Below are 23142 nucleotides of genomic sequence, written 5' to 3'. Positions count from 1 at the left end.
ACAGAAAAAAACCATAATATATATACATATATATATATATGTATATATATATATACATATATATATATGTATATATATATAATTACACGCAGTAGAATATTATTCAGCCATTAAAAAAAGAAAGGAAATCTTGCCATTGTGACAACATGGATAGACCTTGATGGTATTATGCAAAGTGAAATAAGACAGAAAAGGACAAATACCATATGCTGTCACTTATATGGGGAATAAAAAGAAACAACAAAAATAAAGCAGAACCCCCCCCCCCCCCCGAGCTCATAGAACGGATTAGTGATTGCCAGTGATAGGAGGTTTGGGGGCAGGCAAATGGGTCAAAAGGTACAAACTTTCAGTTATAAAATATGTAAGTCATAGGGATTTAATATACAGCATGATGACTATAGTTAATAATACTGTTTTGCATATTTGAAAGTTGCTAAGAGAGTAGCCCTTAAAAGTTTTCATCACAGGGGCGCCTGGGTGGCTCAGTTGTTAAGCGTCTGCCTTCGGCTCAGGTCATGATTCCAGGGTCCTTGGCTTGAGCCCTGCATCAGCATCAGGCTCCCTGCTCAGCGGGAAGCCTGCTTCTCTCTCTCTCCCACTCCCCCTGCTTGTGTTCCCTCTCTCGCTGTGTCTCTCTCTGTCAAATAAATAAAATCTTTAAAAAAAATTTTTTTTCATCACAAGAAAAAGATTTTCTATAGCTGTATGCTGACAGATGTTAATAAGATTTATTGCGGTGATCATTTCACAGGATATACAAATACTGAATCATTATGTTGTATACCTGAAATTAATACAATGCTATATGTGAATTATACCTCAAAAAACAAATTGGCAAATAAAATATTTTAGTTCCTTAGAGGTTTTTTTTTTTTTTTACATTTTGATTTGTTTTGTGCTACATTTGAATTTTCTGAAGTATACTTAGCTTTTTATTATTTACTTCTAAGTGCTTATTTTTCTGCCTTTCCTCTTGCTTGCTGTTGGCTTGTTTAGATGGGTTATTTAGATAAATTATATTTGGTTGTTGTGGAGCACTAAGTGGCTGAATCTCACAGTTGGTATAAAGCAAGAGAAGCTCTACTGTAATGAGCTTTTATGATATAGAAGCAGCAACAGCCTGTTGAGATACCTTTGAGAAGAAGCATCTCACCTTTCCACTCTTTTACCCTCTCCCGTCTACCCCTGACACTCCCAATCTCAAGGACTAGGAAGACTCAGCCAGCTCCTTCACTTCCTTTTTGAGTCTTAGTAAACCCCCTAACACTCATAAAGCACCAACATTTTACTTCCTTTTGGGGTATTTGACCAAGTGCTAAGAGCTCTTACCTTTCTCTGCTTTCCATTCCTTGCTCTTGGAATTTCCTCCTAATCTCAGTATTACACCAGTTCTCTTTCCTGAGATACCAACACAGCCCAAGCCTTCCCTCATAACTAATTTCCTAGCAGCAGTTTGGTCTAGAAAAAACAAAGAGCCATAAATTGAGAATATTCAGATACCATGTTCACAGAATTTCTCACTCTCTGCCTTATGAATTTATGTTTCTCTACCAAAATGTTTTAGGCTAGAGTAGGAAACCTCTAACTGATCGGGTTCAGTGTCATTTTCAAGTTGTCTGTTTGTTTTGTCTTATTTTAATACAAATTAGTTAACATATAATGTATTATTAATTTGGGAGTAGAATTTAGTGTTTCATCTGTTGTGTATAGCTCCCAGTGCTCATTATATCAGGTGCCCTCCTTATTGCGCATCATCCCATTACCCCATCCAATCTGGTAATACCAAGAGCCCATATTAGATTTCTTTTCTTTGAAAAGTTAATAAATCTGCTCTATAAAATAGAGTTAATAGAACATTTATGGTAAAATTGGAAGAAATAGGATTGTAGTTTGAGATGCGAAAAAATTAGTTTTGGACTTCTTAATGAAATACTTTTGAAATTCTCAATTCTTAAAAATTATATTTTAAAGAATTGAAATATGTCGTGTGATACAGAAATCCTGATTAGTTTGATCTGAATTCAATCACAAATATCCTTTCTAGTCAAAACTTCTGTAATTTTTTGTTGGTGTTTTTACTTCAAATTATCTCAATTAGGACCCCAGTGTAACAACATGGGAACTATTTTTTTTAATGTTGGCTTAGAATAATTAAATACTTGTTCTAAATAACAGTTTTGAGCACTTCATGAATTATTTAGTTGTGGAAGATCAAATAAATATAAAGCTATCAGCGGACCTGTGTAAGTCACCTTCAGTATCTGTCCACATCTACTTTTGAGAAGAAAATGTTCCTTTATAGGTTGGAAAGAAAACTTTGATCAAATTGATATCATATGTCAAATTTATTATGTTCGTTTTATTCCTTTTAGGACAGTGGTGATTATCCCCTTACCATGCCTGGACCTCAATGGAAAAAATTTCGTTCAAACTTTTGTGAATTTATTGGAGTCCTGATTCGACAGTGTCAGTATAGCATAATTTATGATGAGTATATGATGGACACAGTAATCTCCCTTTTGACTGGTTTGTCAGACTCCCAGGTCAGAGCTTTTAGGCATACAAGTACCCTTGCTGGTAAGTAACCAACATTTTATTTCTTTTTCATTTAGTTTTGTTAAATATGTTCTATTGGTGTTTAAATGTATTTAGATTAAGTAATAATTACTGTGCTCCTGAAAAATACCATCCCTCCCCCTCCCCGAATTCATCTGAATGGCTTGTGTTATCTGTTTAGGTAAGATGTATGCCTATTTTGATAACTGGCATTTAATTGCCTTGAGAATGAAAATTGAAAATTTCTGGCAAATTTCAGCAAATCTCTCTTTCGACGTTTAATTATTTCAACACATGATTATATTATAATTCAAGAAATTTTAGGAGTCCCTATCTAGGCCATATTTTTTGGTTAAACCCCAAAATCAGTAGTTGAAATTCCCAATTCATAGTATTTTTTAAACTTAATTACATTGCTTTATTGCTCAATATTATAATGTAATGTAATAATACATATATATATATAATGTAATGTATACATATAATATATAATGTATACATATGACATATATATATAATATATAATATGATGTATACATATAACAATATAATGTATTATATATAATATAATATACATATAATAATATAATATAATGTAATGTAATAAAAATGTAATAATGTAATGTAATGTATGTAAATATTTGTTTATATATTTGAAACAGTTCTACCAAATGGCAGTTGCTACATAGCCAGCATTCTTCCTCTTCCTACTGCTATAATAACCTGAGTATACCCAGATGTAATATCTCTGAAATCAGGTCATTTAGGGAGGCTAGCTAATCTGAAGAATTGATGGATTAGTTTTCACTCTTTCATTTTAAAATTATCTAGAGAACTTCTCAGCCAAGGGTATTTATTTTTTTCTTGTTTCCCCATAATAAGGCAATTTCATTAATTTCGCAATTGTTCTATTTTCCCTCAACTACTTTAACTGTGCTTACCTAAAATGACTTTTCTTTTTCATCTATGATGTATAGCATGCACACATGTGTGTGTACATGCACATGAGTGTAAATACTCCAGATTACATCCTTTTTAGTAGCAGTAACTTTGTCTGTATTCATCTTACACATTACAGTGACAAACACCAGATTTAATATCATTAATTTAATTTCATCTTGCATTTAAATTCAATTTCTCATTTATCGAATATATTTAAGTCACTGGTTCTCAAACTTTTGCATGCATCAGAATCATCTACAGGGCTTATTGAAACAGATTGCATAGCCATACCTCCAGAGTTTAGATTATGCTGATGCTGATACTTTGGGGAATACACATTGCAAACACGTGGTTTAAAATCTTGTCATTTTCTGGCTTAATCTGTTGCCTAAGGCCGATATGATAATATTACTTAGGGTCATGCATGTTTTTTTCCACTCCTCTTTTTTCATTTCCTTTCCCCCCCCTTTTTAATGTAGTTGATCTATATTAGTGTCCATTATTTTCTTAGTTACATGTCTTTATGAAACAAACATGAAACACAGTTTATTTTCAAGAGTAACAGTTTCCTTATTATTAGGAAAAGAGAAAGGTCTACCCAATTTTATCTTTCTAAAAAGGTAAAATAAAAATACAGTTTATCGTTGAAAAAGTTTCTGTACAGAACCAACACCAAACAGTTTAAATTCTGTTTTGAGAGTATCTTCTTCCTCATTGGGAAGAAGAAGAGATCTTTTAAAAGATATTGCAAATACACTATTTGTTATTTTTAAATTATCTGATTACACATTTTTTTCTTTCTAATTTCATGACTTTTAGTATCTTCATCTTAGTTTGCTTTTTTCTTTTTCTTTATATATTCCATTTTGTTTTCATCTTACTTTCCTCATGTACAGTAATGCCCATTTAGCTGGTTGTCAGATGCATAGTAAATGCAGCATTTTGAAATAAACAGACCTTAAAACATAAGATAGATATTGCTTCTGAATAGCCAACTTGCTCTCAGAATAAGTTAATTTTCGTTTCGTAAGACCAGGAGAGAAAGAGAAACAAGTGAATAAGAGAAAGAGAACAAGTGAACAGCCAGATGTAAAATGCTCTTCTGCTGATAGAATTATGAAATAACAGTTCATACCAAAAAGAAGACAAAAAATTTTGCTTAAACAAATATCGCGCGAGAGAGAACAATCTGGGGCTTCTCTGTTAGGGCAGGGTATTTTTTTTTTCAGGGTACTTCTCTTTAATCCAGAAATTTGTGTGCATTCTTTATAAAAGATTAAACATATGCCACGTACTCTGTTTAAGAACACAAGAGAAAGAATAATGTAGAAATAAGCAGAATAGTTTTACTTTTAAAATGTGTCCGTTTCCTGAAAAATCCACTTTCATTTGCATTTGTGCTCCACTACCATGTAAATGAAGTATTACTGTATTTTACTGACCTTGTAGTGTATTTTACTGACTTCATTTCACCTCTCCTTTCCATTGGCCCATTTTCAGTGACTTTTATTATTGTATTGTTGTCCCTATATTTATCTTTCTGGCAATCTGTATATGCTAATTTTACATATACTTAAATATATTTTAATTATAGCTTTCCTTCTATTCCTTTTGAGTTGAGTAGCTTCCTCCTCCTTCCGGTGCCTTTCTGCCTTTCTTTTCCCACAATTTACCTGTGATCATGATAGCTTTTTAAACTGCTTGATAATGCCATTTTGTTTTTGCCTGTGCTCTTTGTATATCATTATCTAGCCTATTTGAATTTGAAATTATTTTTAAAAATCAGATATCAAGGAAAATGGAAGGAAATCAACATGATGTTTATTCTGATTTTTTTAAAGTGGAGACTTATTTTTCACGTCATTTTCAAATTTACTTCACAATATTACTGTAATTGCTATATGTCTGTATTCATGATCATATCTTCCAAGGCTCAGTTTCATAAAATGTGGGACTTCTCAGTCACCTACCCTTCAACAAAGCGCAGAGATCTTGCTTGAGAACTTAAGTCCAGATTCTGGGATAATAATTATCCATATTTTTAAGGATTTTTTTTTCCTTATCTTTGCCCTCCTCTTTTTTTTTTTTATGGTATGTATGCAAGGGATAGATTAAAAGATAATCATTTTTATTCACTTTGCAGGACGAGTCTTGGGGACTAGATAAAATGGGCAGGAACATTTAATCCTCTGCTTCAAAGACTATGTGCATGGACAGTTACAAGGCAGTTATGGCCAGATATGATTATCGGCTTTGGAATAAAATGCTCCTTCATATTGCTTATATCTTAGCTGAGAAGAGAGACAATCAGGTTAGTTGTTCTGTAGGGTACAGACGTGATGAGTTCCAGAGCTTCATAAGTCATCAGAGTGGTCTTATCAGTGGTACTTTTAATTGGTTTACCAAATAACTCATTTTCTTATTCAGTTATATAATGTGTCCCTATTGTCAGTGTTTATGCATTGCATTTAATTGTGTACTTCTATCATATTTTTATTAAAAATTTTCATCATTTGGTAGTTCTTTAGGTCTGTTTATTCTACAGTTAACAGTACTCTCATTTTTCGTTTGGAGGTAAACTGTGTTTCCCCCTTTTTTGGAATTCTTTTGTCATTAAATTGAAACAGACTGTTAGCTATTAAATTCTATATTTTCCTTATTTTTTTTCTGTTCCCTTAATTAGAATTTTAAAACATACTCTCCCATTTGTTTGACTTAGCGTTTCACATTGCAGTACAATTTTCATTAACTATCAATCTTTAGAATTAAGTGCCCTTATTTGTATTCTAAATAGCTACCTCAGTTGGACATACTGTGGTTATAATTTATATAAGTAACATTTTGTTATTATTTTGGTGGATTTAGAATCTGAGACTGAGCATATTCATTTACTCCCCACTTTGATGAAATTTTCATGAGGAAAGTCTCTTTTTTCTCCCAAGGTCAAAATTAGATAGGATTCCCTTTGTTTTACGATTTTGTTGTTTGGTATTATGAAGATAATTCTACTCTCAAAGAGTCTATTTTTTAGATCTATAGTTAAATTCTTTTTAGACATTTGCTTTAAAAATGTATGCCAATACTTTATAGAGTGTTGATTTTAAATTTTTGTTAGGTGGCAATTTGCAGGATAAGTAATGTTGATTTAACTTTTTTATTTTTTGCTGTTTTCTCACCTGTGTAATTTTCTGTGGTGTTACAGATAAATTAATATTGACTACCACTCACTACTAAGGTGAAAATGCTAATTTGAACAAAGGAGGATTAAGAATATAAAATTTGTATTACTAGTAGCATGGTGATTGATTCTAATTTTTTCTAAAGTGAATTCTGGGAAAATTAGAAAGTGTGGTTAAGATCATCATATGACTGTACAGTGGCCTCAGTATGCTGGGAGGCCAGTCTTCATCAGTAGTTAATAATAGGTCACTCTCAGACCCTTGAGGGAGTAAACATTTCTTTATACCTTGTTGTTGAACATTATTATGTTTGTTTATGGTTGGTTTTATATTGAGATATGATTCATTGTTGATTAACATTTCTAACCCAGTCAGAATCTCTGGACTTTTTTAGTGTGAGGAAAGATACTGTATATGAAATTGCTTTGTTCTCCAGTCATAGACTGAAGATAATTTTGCCTCAGTAAATTGGCATCTTTCCTTTGGCTTTCAGTTGCTGAAACCATAAAATATAGTGGTTCAAAAAAATGGGTGCTGTGCCAGACTGTCCAGATTCATATCCCTCACTGCCTTTTACTAGTTGGATAACTTGGACAAATCCTTAATTTACCTGGCCTCATTTTCTTACATGCAAAGTGAGGAAGATCATGATAGCTACCTCATTAAGAGAGATTAGGAGAGCATGGACTAGTGCCTGACATTTAGTAAGCTGCTCCTATTATTCTGTAATGACAAGAAGAGCTAATAGTGTTGGCAGTGTTTCACTTCATTCATGTTTTTACTCAGAATATATTGAACACCTACTCCATTTTAGTAATAAAAGACATTGCAAGTTGGGAAGTAAAGAAATTAGATCTTTCAAAAACTTAGGAAAACTAGAAGCATGCGTTTTCATTTTGCTTATTTTTTAGCTCTTAGGTCCCAAATTCTATTTATTAAATTCAATTAAGTATTTTAAAGCTCTTGACTAGACAGAATATTTTTGGTTTCTGTGGGACTTGAAAAATTTAGGTCAATCTGACATCATCAAAAAGTAGAGTATTGAGTGTAAATAATCTCTTCTTCATATTTTTTCTTGTTTCATTTTTTTTATTCTTCTGAAGTCTTACTTTCTCATTGCTTTATACTATTACTGTTGCTTTTTTTTTTTCTCTTTATCACTTTTTTTTTTCTTACCTCTCCTCTTAACACTTTTCAGGATTTGTATAGAGTAGACTTTAGGGTTCTCATGGGATTAATGCACAATAATTAACCAAATTCATGAATGCCATTATATCTATAAATTTACCCATAAAATACAGTAAACTTAAAAAAATGCAATTATGTAAATTGGTAAATATTTATTTCCAATGTTAAATGTAGGTATCTATGGAAGTGTGTTAAGTTTTCTAGTTAAAGAACCTTCATTTTCTTAGATTTATCTCTTTCTTTATCAAGTATGAAAATTAGCTTTCTTTTGGGGGCCAGTTTTTATAAAGAAACCATGATTTTAAAATCATTTTACAAACTTGCATATCTTTTATTCATTAGCTTGGTGACATTAGACAAATAACTTCTGTGCCTCATTTTTCTTATCTGTATACTATTAATGCTAATAATCCCATCTCATAGGAATGTAAGGCTTAAATGAATTCGTGTTAAATGTTTAGCATTTACAAGTCACTCAGTAATTGTCTGATATTATAACTACAATAGAATGACAAAGCTTACTTGGCTTAGTTCTGAAGAGGGCAGAGAAGTTGAGAAAATTTTTTGTGTATTTTTCATAAACATTTCCATATCGTACATTTAAACATTTTCTGTGCATCTAAGATTACTATACTGACTATAGAGTATTCAGAAAAGGAGAAAAGTACAAAAATAAAAATTAGCCATAATTATACCACCTCATCATTGTGCCCAGAACATGTTGGTATTTCCTTTCTTTTCTCATATGCATATTTATGAGGATTTTTTGTTTTATTTTAAAATAAATAATAGGATCAATTTTGTAGTGTGCATTTTCTGTGCTTTTCATTATTTATAATCATGTCTGATACGGCAGGTTCATTTTCTACAGTCTAGATGTCCTTTAAATTATTTAACTTTTCTACCATTGTTTAGATCCTTTGTCTTTTTTTGGAGTCCTTATCATCTTTTACTTTCTTTCTTAATTTATTCTCTCCTTTTTGGTTAGCTTATTCTTTGAGAAAGCGTTTTGAGGAAGTATGTATTTGAGACTTTACATGCCTGAAAAGTATATTAGATCCTCATGCTTAATTTTCTTCAAAGTTTTTCCTCTAGCTTCCAGTGTTTCTGTTGAGAGGTCCAGTGCTGTTTCAACTTCGGATTCTAATCCTGTTTCTTGTCTCTGGAAGCTTTTAAATTTTTCTCTTTATTCTTGGTGTTCTGAAATATCATGGCGATATACCCTAACATGTATATATTTTTTCCTATTCATTATGCTTGGCGCTCTTTGTTGAATATTTGCTTGGATGTTAATCTCTAGAGGTTTCTCATTTTCCGAGTCTTTTTTTTTTAAACATTGTTTCATGGATTTAATGTCTTCTCTTATCTCTTTGTTAATGTTAATTATTACTTTGAAGTTTTTTTTCAGCTCCCTACTCTTTTCTTCTGATTCTCTGCTCTTATCCCTCTCTTTCATGTTGGAAACTTTCATCAAATATCTGTTTCTTGGTTCTTTACTCTTGCTAAGAGTGAGACACTAAAAAGGCAATTACTAGAGAGGGAGGGTGTGTGTGTGAGAGAGAAAGAGAGAGAGGAGAGAATGTGTTGTGTTTGACAGGATGAGACAGTGGCTCTGTCTTCTTTCGTGAGCATCACTGTAGAACAGTCTTGTGGTCAGCTAGCGTTTTCATCATAGACCCTAAACTGTCGGTATTGATAATTATTTTCCCTGGGGAAGTTAAGCTTCTTTGCAGAAGGATCTTCAATCTACTTAAGTTTGGTTGCTCTCTACCATTTGGGAGTTGGGCAGGATGAAACAGCATCCAGGGCATTCTGCACTTTACATATGTCCCTCTTCTGTGTTTGATGATTCCAAATCTCTTGCTCATTTTATTGAGGGAATGAACTTTCTGGACTTCCAAGATGGGTGTGTGGTGGAGAAATTGCTTGACTGCCTAAGTTGGTATAGAGGCTTAGGGATTTAACTACTTATCATACAAACTTTGAAATAATACTCTTTTCAGACCTTACTTTCCTCCATCTTCTGTGGAGCCTTGTACCTGTAATTCCTCAATGCTTCTGGGTTCTGCAGAGCAAAATAGTTTTTTTAATTTTTCTTTTTGATACATACAGTTGTAATTCCTTTTTTGACCATTTGGTTTGATTTGTATGCTCTTCCTCATCCTTCTGCTTTCCATGTACATAGATTAATATATTGTAGTTTGGGTTTACAAGTATTTTTCTCAATTTATTGAAGATGAAATTTGTTTTCTCTTTGTTATTTTGGTTGGGTTTTTAAGAGCTAGAGGGATTAGTTAAATCTCTTTCATTTTGGGTACCTGGTTGGCTCAGTTAGTAGAGCATGTGACTCTTGATCTTGGAGTTTGAGCTCAAACCCCATCCATGTTGGGCATAGAGTTTACTTAAAATAAAATTAAATTAAAAAAAATTTAAAAACCTTGATCATTTAGAAAGTAGATATTTGTTACAAGCCTTTTTGTTTGTTAAAACTAAAGGAGGAATAAAATCATCCCTCTTTTAAAAATATAATTTGCCCCATTATCAAACATTTCTGTGGCGTACAGTGATAGTTTTCAAAAGTATACTAGGTATCATTAAATAGAAATGAAGTTTTTTAGTTTTCATTTCTATGTTTAGGAACACACGCATGTAAATTGTTGGATATTGATTAAAAGAGTCTGCAATCTTAATTTCAACCATCCCATTTGCCAATAACCATTTCTTTTTGTTTCATTGGTTTTCTTTTATGTTCCCAATTCCAGTATTGTTTTTCTTCTGTTGGGACTTTAAATCCTCTGATGCTATATTTTTAGTGTTCTTCACACCCTTCATATCTTCACTTCCTCTACTTTCCTAGCTTAGATCCTTTCATCCAGATTTATTATAATCATGTCCTTCTTCATAGCCTTAACATCCTTGCCTCTGTCTCCCTCCATCATACCTCCTTGGAAAAACCTATCCTCCATACTGCTCCATACCTGCACCAGAGCATCTGAAAGTGATTGAAGAAAAACACATAATCCTAATGGCTGGGCTTTAGATTTTTCTCACAGGTGGACCTTTAATGTTGTCCAGCAATCGTATTAGAGTACTACATAGATAGATATTCCTACTTTCTTACAAGATTATTTCATACCTTCTCAAAACTGTAACATCTCCTGTTCTCTTTTTTTTCACACTTAGCAGATTATTTTTGCTTGCTTAGTAGAGACAACAGAGAATTCTTCAAGGATTAAACCTACTTATCTAGGTGCAGCTGCACCCCTATACTCTACTTTTTTCTCTTATTACAGTTATCTCTAAGGTTGATCCTTGCCTTTGTGCTATAGATCTGACCCCTGTTCTCCACTTCAAGAACTTTGCTCTTCAAATTGTTTTCTCTCTACTGACTTCAGTTTCCCCACTTTTATAATTTTACCATTATACTAATATGCTGTGGTAGCTCTCATCTTTTAGAAACATTCTCTGTTAGTTAAGGCTCTCCAGAGACAGAACCAATAGGAGATATACTTACTTACTTACTGATAACACACATACATACCGAAATATGTATGTATATACCAAGATATATTTGGGGAGAGGGAGTTTTATTTTGAGGAGTTGGCTCACACGTTTGTGGGAGCTGGCAAATTTGAAATCTGTAGGGTAGAACAGCAGGCTAGAAACAGGCTGGAGTTCTACAGTCCTGAGGCAGAAATTGCTTCTCCAGGAAACCTCAGTATTTTGTTCTTAAGGTGTTTAAGTGACTAGATGAAACCCACCACATTACTGAGGGTAATTTCCTCTACTTAAAACCAGCTGATTGTAGATGTTAACCATATCTACAAAATACCTTCACAGTAACACCTGGATTAGTGTTTGATTAAATAACTGGTTACTGAAGCCTAGCCAGATTGACACATAAGACTGACCATTACATCCTCCCTTGTTTCCTCATGGCCTTCTAGTTACATTTCCTATGTTTTCTTTATGGTAAATCTCAACTATTTCTATTCACTGTCTTTACTTACTCTCCTCCTATTCTCTTTAAACCCACTCCAATCAGCTTTCTATTTTTGCCACATCACTGTCTCTGCTCTTGTTGCAGTCAGCAATTACCTTCTTACCGTCCAAATCACTGGGAAGCTCCCAGATGTTATCTTTTCTCTCTCGATAGACGTAGCTCCTTCTTCTTGAATCACTATCTTCACTTGTTTTCTGGAATACACACTGTCATAGTGGATCTTAGAAAGCTAAACTGTAAATATTGTATTATCTCACAACTCAATTTTTAGACCTTTTAATCTTTTGTCTTTATTCACTCCTTAGGGAATGAAGTGAAAACCAATCCCATAGTTTTATTATTTCTGTCAAAAAATAATGATAGTGGAAGAGGTAATATAGTCACATGATTTAAAATTCAAAATAAAAAACTGTATGGTAAAATGTCATTCTTGTTCCCATGGCTCTCAGCCATCAAATTCTCTTCCTTGAAGGCAACCAGAGTTGCCAGTCTCATATATTTTTATCTAAAGATTATGAATATAATAGCACATACATACTCAATGAGAGATAGTATGATGTACTGCTTAAGAACTTGGACTGTGGAGCACGACTGCCTGTAATCAAATTTTGTCTCTGCCAGTTGCTGGCTGTGTAACTGGCAAATCTCTTAGCTGATCGGAAACTCAGTTTTCTTCAATGTACAAAAGGAATAATTAAAATATACTTAACTTTGATAGCGTTGTGAGGTATATGATGAATAAGTACGTGTAAAGAGCTTAGAAGAGTGACTGGCACATAAAAATAAATAGCACATTCCTTCTTTTTGCATAAATGGTAGCATAATATACATACTGACAGGCATCTTTTTTTTTCATCAACAAATATCTTGGTGGGCTTTTCTTTTCGGCACATAAATCATGCCTCATTTTTTTCTAATGGCTGAATTGTTATTCATTGGATGGATGTACTGTCTAGTTTTAAGGCTCTAAATAACAATGTCTTTGATGATGGCTTCCAAATGTCTAGTACTAGATATTTCCACTTAGATATCTAATAAGCACAAAGCTTCCTAATTACCCTTGCCTTTTCTTTTTATCTTACTTTCTACATTATAACCTATCATGTGTTTTATTTTGTTTTTGTTTTTGTGTTTTTAGCTCTACCTTCAAAATCTCTCTACCTATTGCGACCACTTTAATCTAAGCTAGCATTGCTTTCCTGAGCTGCTCAAAGCCAACAACTTGAGAATCATCTTTGCAAACTTCTGGCAAAATATTTTCAGCTCCTAGTGTTCTTCTATTTGGTTTCCTTTCTTCCAGTTTTATTCTTCTGTAATCTGTTCACACAGCAGTTTTAAATCTAAATCAGACTATTTCCCACTCACACCATATTTTTCAGTGGGTCTTAACCTCATTTAGATTTCGTTCCCGAGTTCTAACTAGATCCTAGTAGAACTCTTGTAACCTGGCCTCTTGATTTCTTCCTTACCCCTTATTTCCTGCCTCTAGCTGCTTCTGTGCTTCAGCCACAGCAAATCCCTTGCTCTTTTATGAATGCCCTCCTCGTAACAATTTATCTCATAACCTTTGTACTTTTTACTCCCTCTCCCTGGAACACTGTTTTGTCATACAATTACATGCTCATTCCCTCACTTAATGCTCATATGTGAGCTCTGCAGAGAGGCCTTCCTGTCTGACTACTTTTTACTTTCTAGCTTTTTTATCATACTTTTTAAAAATCATACTGTATTTTTCTTTATAGATTTTTTCATTAACTGACATACTTTTTTTCATTTGTATATTCTATATTTGTTTATTGTCTTCTCCACACTAGAATGTAATAATCATGAGGGTAGGTACTCTGTTTCATTCACTTTTGTACTTCTAGTATGTAGAACAGTGCGAAGTACATGTTGGATCGATAAATGAGGAAACAATAAATAAGTGTTTATTGAACTCTTTGTGGGAAAGACTAGTTTTTTAATTACCAATCTGTCACAACATAATGCTTTTGTGAAATGCAATAAAATGAAGTATATGTTTCTTAAAGTGTCATTTTATATTAAAGTCAATAGACATAAGATCACTGTCAGATTGTTACAAAAATTTCTAAAAACATACTTTCAGATTGGTATTGATTATGAACTGTTAACAAACTGTTGGTGGTCAGCACCTATTTGCAGACCATTTGGGTAGCACAGCACTAAAACAAGTTTGCCATTCTGTAGCCTGCAGTTAAAATTCAAATGCTAAATGAAGTATTTTTCTATTCGGTAAACAAGGAGAAGCTACTTCAAAGCCAGTGGCACAGAATCCAGGCAGAATTCCTGTAGGATTATTAATTCATAAAATAGTTCCTTTAGTAATATCAGTAAAATTTAGTTAGTGTTCCCTCTATGCAGGAAGGAATCTTTCACTGGACTCAGACATCACAATCCCCATGTTAGTGTATGTCATTAAATTAGAAGTGTCTCTTCAGTAGCTGTTTATTTGCTAATATGTTGGTATGTGAAATGAAAATTTCACCAAATTTTAAGTTTTACAGATCAATAAGCATTTTATTTCAGTAAATAATGCTCTATTATGATACTTCTTTGAAAATTTATTGATCGTTTTGCATTTTTATTTGTTTTAGTATGTTGATTTTTTGTGTTTATATATCTAGGATGGGAGGAGGGTCATTACACAATGGCAGTTGGAGTTTGGGATCTGGAGTCACAAGGAGATATATAGCTAAAAGCAAAGCCTTTTTTGTTTTTTTTAAGATTTTATTTGTGTGTGAGAGAGAGTATGCATGCATGTACAAGTTGGGGGAAAGGGCAAAGAGAAAGGGAGAAGCAGACTTCCAGCTGAGCAGGGGGCCCAATGCACAGGACTTGATCCCAGGACCTCAAGATCATGACCTGAGCCAAAGGCAGACACTTAACTGACTGAGCCAACTAAGCACCCCAAAAGCAAAAGTCTTTAAATTGAAGAAAATCTGTGTCTTGGCTTCCACTTGTGAATTCCAGCCAGGGTTGGTGTTAATTTTAATGCTTTCTGACTCCTTGATCTACAAGTTATTTTGTTTTGGGGATCTAGAAGTATATACTGAATTAAGCTCCATTGGGTATGATTTTGTATGCTCAGGGCAAACTCTGTTACACTGTTTTCCCTGACTTGGGCAGTGTGAATGCCCCATATCCCTCCTATCTTTGAGCTATTCTCCTTTTTTATACAGATTAATTTAAAAAGTACTTTTAACTTTCATAGTATCATCAGATATCCTATTGACAATGTGTAAAATATTGTAAAATCACTAGCCTGTATTTTGAAACAATATTTCTCAGTTTACTATATTGAGACATTGTATATTACAAAAGAAATATTTCCATGAAATATATTTCTAAGTGGTCACTAACAAATATATTTGTTTACATCTTGTCTTATATTTTAGCTTAAGGGTAGTAATCACTACATATGGATTTGGCAAATGCAGATAGTCTCAGGTTGACAAATTGTGTGTGTGTAGAGATAATAGATATAGTATTATGTATATTTATGTGTGTAATTAAAAGGAAGTTAGTGAAGTTTTAAGAGAAATGCATGTTCATATATAGTTATGGATATGTTTGCAGATAAGTAGATCAGTATTCCAAAACATTGATCGGTTCATTTTTCATTACTGTACATTCATTCATATTTGCAGATAAATAAATAACCTAGAAGAAAAAAAAAAGGAAAGTTATTTTACCTGCACAAACTCTCTTATTCCTTTACCGATATTTTCTACACTATCACCATTTCAATAATGGAAATAAATATGAATAGAGAAAAGTTTAAGGTTTGTATCATACCTGTTTCTCAGATGACTTGAAATAGAAGTTTGAAAATATTTAAAGATTTGCAAATATAAGTGAACATTGACACTGTGGGGAAAATAGGTTAATCAGAAGTTCACAGGATACATTTTTAATTAATGAGTTTGATAGGGTCTGTATTTCAGGGTTTGGAGGTTATGCCATTCACTGAGGTGAGGAAGAGAACCATATTTCTGAATAAAGATCATAAATTGATTGTAAACATCAAAGGCATCTTTGAAGTGTCTAAGTTAAAAAGGTATTACGGAAGCAATTGTGTATACACAGAATTTGTGGTCAGAATAGAGTTCTAATAGGCTTGATTAGTATGCCCTCACTAAAGTATGCATATTTGAGGGTGGGAAGCGGGGTTGTTAAATCTTTCTTGCTGATAGTTAGGATGAGGCTGTTTTTAAGTGGGAAATGTCAGTGAACCAAGCTATAAATACTGAGGCACAGAAAGTTATGTTGCAACCTAAGATGACTTTTTTTTCTATAAAATAAGTTTGTTTTTTTTTAATGTATGACTGAGTTGTAAACATAGAAACTGACTAGTTTCTTTCCTTCATCCGTTTCCATTATAAATTTATAATCTTCTGAATGAAGATCTGATGAATGGGTGAATACCATAATCTTCCTTTATTTCATAGCCATGAAGCTCATGACTGCGTTGGTGAATGTTGCCTTAAACCTCAGTATTCATCAGGATAATACACAAAGACAATATGAAGCTGAGAGAAATAAAATGATTGGGAAGAGAGCCAATGAAAGGTTAGAGTTACTTCTTCAGAAACGCAAAGAGGTAAGTTTCATATTTCGTATTCTCTGTAAAAAAGTGAATGTGTATTTTAAATTTATTTAAGTTACATTATGTGATCTCAGACTTTTCAGGTTAACCTGGAATGTTCATCAGTGATGATCTGAGTGCTGAGTGCTTTCTCCATGACTTCTGTGTGTGTCTATCTCTAAATTTCTCCTTTCTATAAAGACACCAATCATATCGGATTTGGGGCCCACCCTACTCCGGAATGACCCCATATTAACTAACTATATCTGCGTAAGAGAATCGTAAAACAATCCTCCTTTTGAGAGAAGATAGTCTGGGGGTTAGGTAACTCAGAAGGATTGTCAGTCTGTGAGTTCAGAAAGCATAATAAATACTAAGGTCAGAGCTGGGGGTCAGTGAAGCTGCATTTCCAGAAGGAAGCCAAAGACTACTTATTAGCTAATAAATAAGGCATTCCTGTGAATAAGGTTGGTTCCAGGTTTACACTGAAATTTTCACATATGTGCTGAAAGTGTTTTAAACTTGCTTTTTAGTAGGTAACATTTTTATTTGCCCAGTCGGAAATAAAATTTTAAATCTACAATATTAGTCTGTATTTTAACTTGAAAAAAGAATAATAGCATATTGGTACAAATAAAATATCAATGAATAATCTGTTATAATAGGCAACAGGAAGCAGCAAACTTATGCCTAAATTATTACCCATACTGTATTAGGATGTTAGGGCTGCTATAACAGCTACCACAAGCTGAGTGGCTTAAAGAACAGAAATTTATAGTGTCACAGTTGTGTAAGCTAGAAGATGAAGATAACTCCCAATTTCTCCATGACGTCCATGTGTGTCTGTTTCTAAATTTCTCCTTTCCATAAAGACACCAATCATATTGGATTTGGGGCCCACCCTACTCCAGAATGACCCCATCTTAACTAATTACATCTGCTACAATCCTATTTCCAAATAAGGTTTGAGGTGTACTGGGGCATCAGGACTTCATCATATGAATTTCTAAGGAACACAGTTAAAATCATAATATATACCATACTTGAAGTATTGTGAAAGTAAATTTTGGAACTGTGCGTCAGTAAGTACTACTAACCAAACTATGTGCCTCTTATAAATTAATTTTTTATATAATAGATGCACCAAAAGTAATTTTTAAAACTTACAGTAAGTTGCAGTAATTTGAATGATTTACTATGTAAGTATTCCCAGTCTTATTTCCATAAACCTGAAATGAAGCATACAGCAAAAGAATAAGTCAGAAGGAAGTTTATTCTCTCATTCTTGTATGTAATAAAAGCAAATTTTTCACTGAGTATTACCACAAAACAAAGTATAATAAGAACTATCACTTGGAATATAACTTTGTATCAGTGCTTTTATTCCCGTTGAGCAGTTGAATAAGCTCAAACTTTAATCAGGAGTATTTTATATCATTGCTGTACTGTTTTATTTTGTTGCTGCATTCCACCACTAATGGTGAGGATCCTTCCTATCTTCTATGCCTTCTGTATTGGGAACTTGACCTACTCTCAGTTATGGACTAAACAGATGCAGAGTAATATTTGGATACTTCAGGTAGAATAGTAAGTTTATTTTACAGTGATAAATATCATAATCAAGTCTGACCTGCAAAACAAGCCAGGTACCTGACTTTGTTGGAAGAGGTATAGAAATTGAGGCTTCTTCCCAAAGCTGGTAGTATTTTGGGGATTGGAAGCTGGCCGCAGTTAGCCACACCACTCCTTGTTAGTCATTATGTGTATATGTGAAGAAAGACAAAGGAGTTCTAAAGTCAGTATAGTAAAGCTGTTAAAGTAATGCAAGAGTACCTGTTGAATAGTAAGTGAGAAAAAGGATTGATAATTACCAAGAATGAGAAGAACCAGGAATTAAAAATAACTGAAACTGTACATTTCAAGTAAAATAATCAGGGTATAATTTTTTTTTCTTTTCATTTCAGCTACAAGAAAACCAGGATGAAATTGAAAATATGATGAACTCTATTTTTAAGGGTATATTTGTTCATAGATACCGGTAAGGAATTTTATAAATCACTTTAGATTTTTAACTTAAATGATTTGTTGCTTCTTTGTAGTCCTAGGTAATTATAAAAATATGAAACTTTCTATTTGTTTTGTTTTCTGGAAAATAGCATTGGCTGTAAAGGCTAAAGAAGTATCATCCTGTTGTTGTGGAGGAAATTGCACCACTACCACACTCTTGCAAATTCAGAACATATACTGTTAGAGGCATTCCATGTACTTACATTTGTACTGATGGAATATTAATTAATATGATATCATTAAGTTAATATGGCCTTAATAAAATGTTATTGTCTTGGTATTTGGAAAAAAAAAATCAATGCCCTACTTCCTGCCCTGTGATACTTATCTTGTTCTATGGTCAGATTGACCAACAGTCTTTTAAAAATACCTTTATGAAGATAAGATAAAAGTTGGCAGAAGAGGGTACCTCTGTAAATAAGCAACAGCTCTTCTTCTTCTTCAGCTGTACAGATGAAAATAGAAGCAAGGCATTTGCAAAGTATTTTTGTCATAATCCATTACAAACAAGCTTTAAATTACTAATACATTGTTACTAATACATAATTACTAGTACATTATTAAACAGCATATTTCACAGAGAATTAATGAATCATATACATATATTTGTTACCTTCTGTTAATTAGGCATGATATGATATGTTTAGGTAGATAGACATAGATAATAGAAAAACTGTTTTTAGACACATTTGAGATTTTAATTGGCCAGTTAATTTAAAGTTAGTTAAAACAGGGAAATCCATTTTTTAAAAAAAAATTAACTTTGATATTTTAACTTAAACATTTTATTTTAATTCAAAACATAAAAAGGTCTTTTGATCTTCTTGGTGTTTATTCAAAGAAGAAGAAAACACTAACTCAAAAAGATATATGCACCCCCATGTTCATTGCAACATTATTTACTATAGCCAAGATAGAAAAACAACCTATAGATGGATGAATGGATAAAGAAATTGTATATATACAATGGAATATTATTCAGCCATTAAAAAATAATGAAATCTTGCCATATAAAACAACGCGGATGGACCTCAAGAGCATTATGCTAGGTAAAATAAGTCAGGCAGAGAAAGAAAAATATTGTGGTGATATATGTAGAATCTTAAAACAAAAAAAACAAGCTCATAGATAACAGAGAACAACAGATTGGTGGTTGCTGGAGGCAGGATGTGTGGGAGAAATGGGTAAAGGGGTCAGAAGCAAAAAGAAAAAAAAATATGGTGCACTACTGAACAACCCAGAAAATAGTTTACTGTTATCTAATAATTTGTGGTATCTTCTATATAATTAGGAAATTTAGGCAAGTTTAATAAACTTGCACTTAACTTCCTTAATGGGTAATGGAACTTTTAGAAAAAAACCTGAAAGTTAAAAATACACTGGGAAAATCTGTTTAATAGCTGATTAAGAAAAGATACTGAGAGAGACTGTACAGCCTGATAGGGACACATACTACACATGCTACACACACACACACACACACACACACACACCCACACACCCTAAAGTTGGAGATATTTGGGATTTGTGGTACTAGTTCAACCAATTAAAAAAAATAAAAGCCACCTGTCTTTCTAGGAAACTTAAAAATAAGAAAACAGAATTGTTTATATTTACAAATTTACCATACCCAACTCTCCTCATACTTGAGTTTCTATCTGTTACCATTTTACTTCAGCCTGTTTTATTTTTTGTTTATCTGAAAAACAAGAAAATAGGGCCAAGGCCTTTACTTCGAGTGTGGATTGTTTGGAGTTTCATATCCTCTTTTTTGCATAAACTACACATTCAGTGACTTACTGAAAAATTAATTTAAAAAAAATTTTTAAAGATTTTAATTAGTTATTTGAGAGAGAGTGAGTGCACACAAGCAGAGGGGGGAGGGAGAAGCAGAAGCAGACTGCTCACTGAGGAGGGAACCCGATGGCGGGGCTCAATCCCAGGACCCTGAGATCATGACCTGAACCAAAGGCAGATGCTTAACCAGTGAGCCGCCCAGATGCCCCCCTGAAAAATTAATTTTGAAAAAAGCAAGAACTTCCACATAACTGTCATGCAGTCTTTTTTTTTTTTAAATTACGACTTTATAGAGGTATAATTTACATAAAACAAATTACACAGTGTGATACAGTGATTTATAAGAAATATGTATTTGGTCATTTGGAACTTTCAGTCCTACCCCCCAGCCTCTGGGGAGTGGAGGGGGACTGGAGGTTGAATCAACTGATGGCAGTGACTTAGTTAATCATGAATATGCAGTGAAGTCTCCATTAAAACCCAAAGGATTGGGTTCAGAGAGCTTCTAGGTTGTTGAACACATAGAGAGACAAGAGGAGTAGGACATCTGAAGAGGGCTTGAAAGCTCTGCTCCCCTTTCCCATGCATTGCCTTATGTATCTCTTCATCTGGCTGTTGAGTCAAATCCTTTATCATATCCTTTAATGAACTGGTAAATGTGAGTAATTGTTTCCCTGAGTTCTGTGAGCAACTCTAGCATATTAAAAGAACCTAAGGAGGGGGTGCCTGGGTAGCATAGTTAAGCATGTGACTCTTGGTTTCGGCTCAGGGTGATCTCAGGGTGGTAAGATTGAGCCCTGCACTGGGCTCCATGGTCAGTACAGAGTCCACTGGTGATTCTCTTTCCCTTCTGCTTGCTCTCGTGCTCTCTCTCTGTCTCTTCCTCTCACATAAATAAATCTTAAAAAACAAAAACAAAAAAAAGAAACTAAGGAGCAGGTGGTTGGAATCTCCAATCTTTAGCCTGCGGGTCAGAAGCACAGGTAACAAAAAGCCTGGAACTTGAGACTGCCATCTAAAGTGGGGGTAGAGGACAGTCTTGTAGGATTGAACCCTTAACCTGTGGAATCTGATGCAGTCTCCAGGTAGGATAGTGTCAGAATTGAGCTGTCAGAAACCAGCAGGTATTGTTGGTGTGTGTGTGTGCAGGGAAAACCTTTGCCCCACATTCAAATTGGGTCCAGGAATGCAAAAAGAGTTGGTATTAGACACAGTTAAGTGCATAAGTTGATGAGTTTTGCCATATATAGAGCTGTAGAACTATGACAGGCAAGATAATGAATATATCCATCATCTTCAGAGGTTTTCTCTTGCCACTTTGTAATTTCTCCCTATGCTTTCTGCCAGTCTCCCCCACCTTCATTCTCAAGCAGTTATTAATTTGCTAACTGATTTGTTTACATTTTTAAGGATTTCATAGAAATGAAATTGTACAGTACGTGCTTCTGATTTTTGTTACTCTTGTCTTTATCTGACTTTTTTCACTAAGCAGAATTAGTCTTTTATCATTAAGACTGTTAAATGTAAGTTTTTCATAGATGCCCTTTATCAGGTTGATAAACCTGATTTTTCCCTTCTATTCTTAGTTTTCTGAGACTTTTTATTAGAAATGGATCTTGGCTTTTGTCAAATGCTTTTCTACATCTGTTGAGATCAGTATATGTGGTTTTTCTTCTTTAAGACTGTTAATATGAATTAAATTGTTTGAATTTCAAATGTTAGCCTTAAATTCTTGAGATAAAACCCTCATAGTCCTGCTATATTATTCTTTCTATACATTGTTGCATATAATTTCCTGAATTTTCCTAAGAATTTTGCTTCTCTGTTCAAGAGAGGTAGATCTCTTAACTTTTTGTTTTATCGAATGTCTCTGACTGCTTTTGAGCCATGGTAATGCTGGCTTTGTGGAATGAATTGCAGTGTATTCTCTCCTTTTTAATTCTCTGGAAGACTTTAATAGTATTGTTACTATTTTTCTTCAGATAGGTGTTATACCATTGAGGCCTAGAATTGTAGGGATGTTTTTAAGTGCAAATTAAATTTCTTTAATAAATACAAGGCTATTCATTTTATAGTGTACAAGAAAATGATACATTGATTTAAGTTATTAAATTATATTCCAAAACTATCAGCATAAAGTTGTTCATAATATTGGTGGTTTCACATCTCTTGTATCAATTGTATTTATTTTTCTAAAAAACTGAGATTTGGGGAGGAAGTGTTAAGATGGCAGAGGAGTTGGGGGACCTTAATTTTGCCTCCTTCCTTGAACACAGCTAGATAAATATCAAATCATTATGAACACCCAGGGAATTAATCTGAGGATTGAGAGAACAGAACTGCAAGTCTTACAAGTAGAATCATGGAAGGTAGGAGCTATGAAGAGTTGATTTGGGGGAGATAAGAACTATGGGTACTGCAGAGGGGAGGGAGCCTTGCTTGTGGAGACTATTGCAAAGTATTATAAGCAGCAGAGCATAAAATCTGAAATTTTAGATGCCTGTCACTACAGGAATCATGCCTGCCTTAGTGGTGCTCCTGTGGGGAAGGAGGGTAGAGACCCATGAGCAGGTAATGTGATCTGAGGATACCCTGGGTCACACAGGGAGAAAGTTTCCTTGCTTGGAGTGCTTTTTGGTAGAAGTGATCAGCCTCTCCGGGGGCAAAGGACCTGGCAGATGCCTTTGAGCTGCCCTCTTCCCCAGCATAGGAACAAAGACACCAGGTGAGAGCAGCAAACCTTGGCTTCGGCTTTGTGTTCCAATTTACCATAAACTCCTAACTGCTTCATGGTCAACTGA

At 33.7% G+C, this 23142-nt stretch overlaps 1 protein-coding gene across 3 annotated transcripts in view; it reads left to right on the top strand.

The window, feature by feature from the left end:
- STAG1 (STAG1 cohesin complex component) overlaps window positions 1-23142 on the top strand; it is a 418952-nt gene that overhangs the window by 244417 nt on the left and 151393 nt on the right. For all 3 annotated transcript variants that reach the window (XM_045791826.2, XM_045791827.2, XM_045791829.2), the window contains 3 exons: window positions 2376-2580; window positions 16341-16492; window positions 18442-18515. In XM_045791826.2, the coding sequence (XP_045647782.1) occupies window positions 2376-2580; window positions 16341-16492; window positions 18442-18515 (431 nt within the window). The remainder of the gene's footprint in view (window positions 1-2375; window positions 2581-16340; window positions 16493-18441; window positions 18516-23142) is intronic.

Source organism: Ursus americanus, chromosome 20 (assembly GCF_024610735.1).
Source record: "Ursus americanus isolate L20-20 chromosome 20, mUrsAme1.1.p, whole genome shotgun sequence".
Taxonomy (NCBI): Eukaryota; Metazoa; Chordata; class Mammalia; order Carnivora; family Ursidae; genus Ursus; species Ursus americanus.
This window is presented reverse-complemented; position numbering and strand designations above follow the sequence as displayed.